Source organism: Pelophylax lessonae (assembly GCF_965119305.1).
Source record: "Pelophylax lessonae genome assembly, chromosome: 7".
In the NCBI taxonomy this organism is placed as follows: domain Eukaryota; kingdom Metazoa; phylum Chordata; class Amphibia; order Anura; family Ranidae; genus Pelophylax; species Pelophylax lessonae.
This window is the reverse complement of record NC_138774.1, coordinates 155,876,026-155,884,800: the sequence shown is the minus strand read 5'-3', so window position 1 is coordinate 155,884,800 and position 8,775 is coordinate 155,876,026. Positions and strand designations below refer to the sequence as shown.

The 8,775-nt window shown below is 40.4% G+C and overlaps 1 protein-coding gene across 1 annotated transcript in view; it reads right to left on the bottom strand.

Moving 5' to 3' along the window:
- Positions 1-2,661: 2,661 nt before the first annotated feature.
- RAB39B (RAB39B, member RAS oncogene family) overlaps positions 2,662-8,775 on the bottom strand; it is a 31,230-nt gene continuing 25,116 nt past the window's right edge. Inside the window, exon 2 of the mRNA XM_082264489.1 lies at positions 2,662-3,825. Coding sequence (XP_082120615.1) covers positions 3,399-3,825 — 427 coding nt within the window. The 3' untranslated portion in view covers positions 2,662-3,398. The remainder of the gene's footprint in view (positions 3,826-8,775) is intronic.

Genomic DNA, 8,775 nt, shown 5'->3' with positions numbered 1-8,775 from the left:
AGGGCATCCTGCATTTTCGGTTTCGGCCCAGAATTTTCATTTCGGTGCATCCCTAGTTCAATTATACCATCCGTCTGACAACTGTCACTCATACCCCAGAAAAGGCTCTCATATTGAGCTTCATCTAATACGGAAGTCTGGCTTCAATGGAGCAATGCAAGCAAATAGGACACTTTTTCCTAACATTTTATTTTCATGTTTGCCATCTTTCCCAGCAGTGATGCAGAATCTTTTGTCATAAAAAATTTGTCTCGCATAGTATTAGTCGATGGGTAACCAAACAGAGACCCCGAGCTCGGCCAGTTTCCAGAGACAGATCCTCTGGAAAGCCCCTGTAGTATTTGGGACACTGAAATATGCTCAGAGAGTAGTAGTTTAAAGATACATGGGGAGGTGGATGACTAAATGCTAGAACTAAGCCCCTCATAGCTGAAAGCCAAAATCAAGCTTAAAGGAGGCCTGCACAATGCACTCTGTACATCTCTCCATGCATTTTAACTGTTGTTGGTACACATCTGGTTGTGGTGCTCTGGAGTATCCAGACTAAATTGATCCTGCAGGCCCCTAACCATGGGCTGGATGTTACAGGCATATTGTGTGTGTGTGTGTGTGTGTGTGTGTGTAATACACCGCAGAGAAAAATTAATATCTATGGTTAACACAGGTGTTGCTATAAAGTGACATATTCCTGACCACTTGATGTGATAAGTATTTGATGAGGGATCTGGCAGAATATAAATAGTATAAGTATTGTCATCTGCATTCATTATAGCAAAATAATTATCTAAGGGGGTGCGTGTTTTTATTAATACTCAGTCTACAAACTTTCATCCCTTACACGGTTTTGGATTACTTGACAAATAGATGCTAGTTCTCATGTTTGTAAAGAGAGGCCTAGTATTGAGCAGTGAAATGTGCCAGGGCCACCTAATTATCCCCCTCCCTCCCAAATTCTTCCAAACTTTAGCGGTTCCCATTAATCTGCCAGAATATGGAAAGAAAGGACTGTTAAACTTCATATTGATTTATCAAAGTGCACACAGGTATATGGACTCCTTTCCCATGGTAAAGGAGGCTTACCCATATCAGGGGAATGTTCCCTTGCTCCTGTATGAAGCACCAAGGAAGTGTAGGAAAGGGAGGGATAGGGAAAAGTTAAGGGACGCCTTTTTACTTTACTCTGCATAGGCAAAGAAAATGGTCCCTTTAAGTTTGTTGTATACTGTATGTCACATGGTGGTCATACCATAAACAATTTTATCTCATTTTTTAAATTTTATCTCCTCTAATTCTCCATATATACTAATATCCCATATGTATCAATGAATCACCAAAATCTAGCATGGCATTTATCACTGAGCTTTAAAGAGGAGAGCAAACCATCATCCAAAAATTTCTAGCTTAGCAGAAAAAAAAATCCCCCTGCCTTTACTATAGTGACATCTAAAACATTTCCTACAAAGTCTATTTCCCAAACCTGTACAGGTTCAGGAGTGGGGGTAAAGTAGAATCAAATATCTACAGGTTCTTTCAGTTAAATTATTATTATAGATAAGCATTTAGAATCAAAGCAAAATGGTCAGTCTGAAGCTAGCAAAACCTGATATATAGGCCAGAGAATTAGAACTTGTTTTACCAATCCCTGTTCGGTAAAAATCTGCATCAAGGTTGTACTGCCACAGAAAGAAAAAGGGAGTTTTTTGACCTATTGCTTATTTAAGTTATGAGTTACTTTTCTTGATTAGTGCAAAATATTATATTTGGTCAAGATTATACTTTTTATTTGAAAAAAAGAAAAATTAAACAAATAACTTAAAATTAGATCAGCAAATTGATACAGTAAATTATCGAATTTTGAGTTCTAAATATTAAAGAGGTTTTCCAGTTTTTTTTACTTAGGAAGGTTTGAAGTCAGAAAAAAATGGTTTACTTAAAGCTGAACGCCGGGCACAACAACTTTCCTTCAAATATATTCTAAAATAGCCACAAATGTTAGAAAACTCAGATATATCCTTGTAATTGTAGCAGTGACATCATCACAGGCTGCCTGCAAAAGACTAGAGAAGGGGTTCTACAAGACCAGTCACCCTGCACAGGGAGAGACAGCAGCAGTAACTGGTCTTATTATAGGAATCTCCTGTGCGGAGGCATAGTACAGGAATTGTTTCATGCTGGATTATTGCACACAGATATATATAGAAAAAAAAAATACATAAAGGACTTCAGAATTCACATAAGAATATACATGGCTCTTGTATTCAGACAAAGATTGTTTAGCCCGGACTTCTGCTTTAAGGCGGAGACTTACAAAAGCAGGTGTCCAATTATCCAGTCCTGGCCCGTTTTATGCCCATTTGGCTTGAATCATACGGATTTTATAAACTGCAACTTCATGTGCGTTGTATGATCAGCCCAACAGTCATGAGCATATTTCAATCATAAAGTGAAATAGTAAGTTCAGGATCTTCAAATGCCTCTCTTAAAGGAATCAAGAACACTGCACCACTTACGTGACATGAGCACTGTATGACCCAATGCACAGGAAACTAAAGGCTGGGCCTGTAGTTTGGATTTTTTGTGACCTACCCTGAGCATTGCAATGGAATGAATGAGTCATCAGATCCCACTGACCTACAGGCAAACTATAAGATGGCATTTGGGAAAACTACGAAGTAAAGGCAAGTGGAATTGTTACATATTACTTAAAGAATTTATCATAATGATGTTGAAAACACAAAAGTATAGTGCCATCTACAAGTTTCTCTGTATCCACCAAAGGTTTCATCATTTTAGGCCAGGCATCCTTAAGCAACCACCATCTGTGTGTCTGTTGGCACCACAGAACTGGAACTGCCATTTTGTAGGTCAAACCAAAAAACGTCACCCTTTCCACTGTGCAATGGCAACAGTTTTTCTTTTTAAGCCACTGCAATATTAATTACCACATAAATTACTGAATTTTACGTAAAGAGCTACAGCGTATTCATTGGTGCGTCATTTTTGTTTTTCGAAGTACAGTAAACAAAAGGGTTGCGTTTCCTATAACTATATATCATGACCAATACACTGTGGTATTAATTCACTGCATATAACTACCAACAATAAACTACACAGAATTTATCAAATGAATTAGGATGTATCTGAACTCTTGGTATCATTGTCTTAGGAATCCCAACTCCTAAACATTGACATACACACTTGGCCCTTGCCAGAGTTATAAGAACGCTCATTTTCTAGAAATGTTTTTGTTTTTACAAGCAATTTTTTCTTCTTCTGTTCAACCTACCGTCACACCTTCCAGTGCAAGGTCAATGTTACCTTTACTTGTCAGATTCATTAGGATGGTGTTATATTAGTAGAGTCTGTAATGGCGGCTTACTAATTAGTAACTGTACTGCTTAGCAAAAGCACCGCCTGTCGGACTTAATTACCTCTTCAGAAGAATGCACTACATTTGGAACAAATCCACTTTTTACCCCCTCCCATCCTTCTTGGATATTTATCTCCCCCTTTCTAACAAGCTCATATATGTCACGAGTCAGGTCAGTGAAGGCTTTCTCAACATTAATGGCATCTCGGGCTGAGGTCTCGATGTATCTCATTCCATAGGCAGTGGCTAGTTTCTCTGCCTCATGTCTTGTCACTTGACGTTGCGTGTCTAGATCACATTTATGTCCCACCAGAACAAACACGATCTGATAGGGTTGCACGTGGGCCTTCGCTTCTTCTAACCATTCATGAACATTCTGGAAAGAGCGACGATTAGTGATGTCAAATAGCAGGAGCCCTCCGACAGAATTTCTGTAGTAGGCACGGGTTATTGACCTGTAAATAAAAAGTATTTTCAAATAAATGTGCCAGACTTTGAGAGTAACATTCACATAATTTACAAGCATATATATATAAGTTAGCATGATTTTACATACTGTACAATATATTAACATGTCGACTCCATCAATCATCTCTGACCTCTTTAGAGCACTCCTATGGTTTGAGAGCAAATTATATTTTCCAAAACCAAATTGGAAGTGCAATTTCAAACTCCTTTCAAATGTGACCAGTGAGAACAAGGAAAAAAAAACCTGAAGGTGCAGACAACGTATCAACACAATATTTCATTTAACTATAATAAATCTGTAAGGATATATAAACCCGTCGTATTAAGAAATAATCACTATTGCACCTGCCCTACAAGTCACAGCATTATGTTAACATGGTTAAAATAGAGATGTGCGGAAATACACCACTATGGGGTAGCTTTACTAAAACTGAAGATTGCAAAATCTGGTGCAGCTGTGCACAGTAGTCAATCAGCTTCTAACTTCAGCTTGTTCAATTAGGCTTTGACAAAAAAAACCTGGAAGCTAATTGGTTTCTACACAGAACTGCACCAGATTTTGCACTCTCCGGCTTTAGTAAATCAACCCCTGTGTATTGCAATGCCATTACATGTTTTTTTTTAAATTTATATGACGTAATTACCGTATATATACGCGAGTATAAGCCGACCCGAATATAAGCCGAGACCCCTAATTTTACCACAAAAAAGTGGGAAAACGTATTGACTCGAGTATAAGCCTAGGGTGGGAAATGTAGCAGCTACTGGACCCAACTGGACCACCACGAGACACAAAACAGGGGCTGTGGGCATGGTACAGGAGATGGCGCAGGTCATAGTACAGGCTTTGCACAGGTCCTGGTAAGGGCATGGCACAGGTGATGGTATAGGCATGGCACAGTATGTAGAGGCATGGCACAGTAAGTACAGGCATGGCACAGGAGATGCAGTGCTGCGGGCATGGTACAGGAGAATGTCCTGTACCATGCCTGCAGCACTGCATGAGAAAATGCAGGGGCTGCGGAGGAGTCTCACTTACCTGTCGGTGAGGCGCCGTCTTCGATTTAAAAACCGTGCCACCCGGCGCCGCCAATACGTCACTGCAAATGCGCCGCCGATGCTCGGGAAAGGCCGAACACGTTCGGCTATTCCCGGGGCATGTGGCACATGCGCAGTGACACGTCGGCGCAGAGCGGCGCCATTTTTAAAACACTCTAGCCAGTGACTCGGGTATAAGCCGAGGGGTGCATTTTCAGCATGAAAAAACATGCTGAAAAACTCGGCTTATACTCGAGTAGGTAGGTTGTATTTGCAGTAATTTGTATGATAGGTAAAGATAGAAAAGAAGACTGAAAATCCAGAAAGCTATGATATATAATATAAAGCTATAATCCAGAAAGCAATGATATTTACTACAATGTGACAAAAGACCCATGTAATTCAGTTCTTTTTGCTGACACTCATGTGAGATAATTAGTGGTTTTTTTTTTTAACACAGGTTACCAAATAATGCAGCAGTTGTCCATAAGGCAAAGGCAAAAACGTGCATTGTGAGGCCCATCCACACTAGGAACTGCATTGAAATCACACAGGAACGTGTTGGGTGTCCCTCTGTGATTCGCATGCAGTTCTGTGGATTCAATTTCAGCCTATTTTATTTGCATGCACTACTTTGGGAAACGCACTGCAACCGGATCACATGGTACTTTTTTTACAATGCAATCCGATGCGGGCAAACGCAGTGCGTTTGCAATGTTGTTACAGAAGAATTGTACATTACCAGTCTGATAAATCTCCTCCATTAATTGTTTCTTGTAAAACATTTACCCCAAACCTCTTCTACATCAGTTACAAAGTTACCCCAAACCTCCCCTACATCAGTTACCGTACAAAGTTACCCCAAACCTCCTCTACATCATGTTGCAGCATTAAATGTTTTAGTTTGCCTAGTTTCTTTGATGTAAAAAGCTTTTATTACTCCATGTCTTGTGTAATTTTCATAGGGTCAGCTGTGGGGAAGAGGGATCCGCAGGGTGCAGTATATGAGTTGCTATTGCCATAAGCACATCCTCCAGAACTACATCTACCAAGAGCCCTTTTCCCTACAAACCGTGTGTGAGCAGGTTCTTGATAGTCAAGGCAGCAGTGCTATTTTACTAAGAAAGGAATCAATGCATGCTTCTGGCAGTATTAACATATATTTTTTTAATAAGGGTACGGATAATAGATGAGGAAATGTATAGATGTACTGCATTTTTATTTTGCAAAGACATATATCTTAAAGTGAACCTTTCCCCACCTTTTCACTAAAAATCACGCTCTGCATACAGAGGGGGCCTGCCAATCTGCTCATTTTAATAACCTCCATGCTGTCTTTTCCAAGATATATCTCTCTGAAAACCTTGATGGCAGTACATTAATACCATTACCCAGCTGCTTCTGGATCAATATTTTAATGGAATTAACCAACACAATGGCTTCCCAATTAACTTCTATTGCGGTAACAAATTCAAATAATGAAAGGGACCAGAAGCACAATGCACAAGGACTAGTATCAGTTAGGAGTACTGCTGCACTAGCATCAGGGTTTTTGGAGTGCCTCATCTTGGAAAGGACAGCATGGAGGGAACCGTGAGTTACACATTACACATACCTCCCACAGTTCTTTCTTGGCCAAAATATAACAGAGCTTTTTTCCCTGTGTTAATCACAGGGACAAATAGGCAGTGAGCAGCGGCACAATATAGGCCTGAAGCATCAGCATTGCCTGGGCCTTATCATAAATCTGATATTGTTCATTATATCAGATGTAAAGGCCAGAAAGCTTCTGCTTTGCCTTTACACATTCATTGCAGTCACCTATACAGAACACCAGTAGAGCCTGATTTGCATTTTATGAGCTTATCTGATGAGGCTAGTTTGCCTACCCCAGATACAGAGTTCAAAATGTCAGCCATGAAGTATAAACCACCAGCTTTGCCTTAAAGTGTTACTAAACCCACAACAGTTAAATTGGTCTATAGATGCAGAATAGCATGCTTGTGAATACTCACTGTGTAACTTTAGTGATTAATCCTCTGCATTGTGTAAAAAGGCTGTGTGAGCCTGTATGCACAGATCCTCCCCCTCCTGCAAGTTCACTCTGGACAAGTCCAGATAAGCACAGTGAGTGTAGTACAGCTGCACATGCTCAGTTTGGTCTCTAATACTCAGAGAACACTTCCTGGTTTGAGCTGAGCTATTCAGGTCACATGGTATTAGCATCACGCATTTGGATACGTATACAGATCCTAAATGACAGCCCAGTCCCTCCCTCCTCCCCCATGCCCAGTAAGTAAAAAAAGAAAACAGTAGGTGGGATGTCACATCTTGATTGATGGATGATTTTTTTTTCTTTTCTTGGGAGGGTACATGTGATCAGCACAGGGCCAATCAGCACTGTCCGGACATGCTCAGACAGAGAATTAAGGGTATTGAAGCCTGATAGGACAATTGTGGGAGAAATGAAAACTCCTACAAATCTATCAGCGCTCACTGATACAAGTCACAAGATTGCTCTAATTGCTATATACAGCTGATGAGAAAAAGTATTTAGCAATTTATATTTACTAAACTAATTGCATTTTCATCTTCTGTGTACTGTGGGAGACCAGATATAGTGACTGTAGGATTCTGGGTTTAGTAACACTTTAATGAAACAACATATAAAAAGGGCAGACATTTCTCATTATAGCAGTCATATCACAGGCTAGGAGCTCCTGCAGAGTGATCGCTGAAAGATATACATAAAGCAAAAAGATTATTAAACTTCCTCCATCGGCTGCAGCATATATGCTTCTTTGCCTCCCTCCTCCAATGCTATGTAAATCCCAGTATGAAGCTAAAACTGACTTGTCAAGAGTCTAAACAGGGCTGAGCACGTACGTTATTTTGTTTGTGACAGCTGAAGGGAGTGGTAAGGAGTAAAAGGAAAGTAGGGATGCACCCATCCGACTTTTTTTGTCCCGATACCTAACTTTTGCTATGTGAAATTGCCGATCCCGAGTCCGATCCAGAAGTACTGTTTTGTGAGCTTATAACAAAATAATACTTCCGGATCGGTATCGGTAGATACCTTATAACATTGTGCATTCAAAATCTAAAATGTCATGGGTTTAGTCTTTAAGAGGTTAAACTTCCCTCCTCCGGCAGACGGAACGAAAAAGATACATTGTAATCATTGTGTTTACTTAACTGGGAGAGTTGAAAGGCATTTGCAGGAGGCTCTTTTTTTTTTCTTTGACAGCTGTTCTCTGCTATAAAGAGCAAAACCAGATCGGCCCGTGGATCTGTTAATTTTACCGATCCAGCTATTTTGCCCGTATCGGGGCCGATATCCGATCTGAATATCGGATCGGTGCATCCCTAAAGGAAAGGTGAGTATATGCTGCTGGGCAAGCTAAGTGACCCTATTACTTTGCCCCATTTAACCACAGTAATGGGTCACTCTAAGGCTTAGATGTTCAACCTTTGGCCCTCCAGCTGTTGCAGAACTACAAGTCCCATGAGGCATTGCAAGGCTGACCGTTACAAGTTTGACTCCCACAAGCAGAGGCATGATGGGACTTTTAGTTTCACAAAAGCTGGAGGACCACAGGTTGAGCACCCATGTCTTAAGGCCTGAATCCCCTACCTCAACTCAACATATCAGCCATATTAAAGCCATAAAGCATTTGCTTTGATATGGAAATCTTTTTAGATCCCACTCCCTGCTAAACTGTATCAAAAAGCTAAAAGACCTTGGATTATCCTGAACCACAGAGTATTATAATCAGCCATATTAAAGGTAGGACACACCAGCTCTGCCTTTGATAAATAAAAACTGGGCTAGAACAACCAAAACAACCAACCAAATGAATCCTAGAATCCCAGCTGGAAGACTACGAGGACCATTCCTT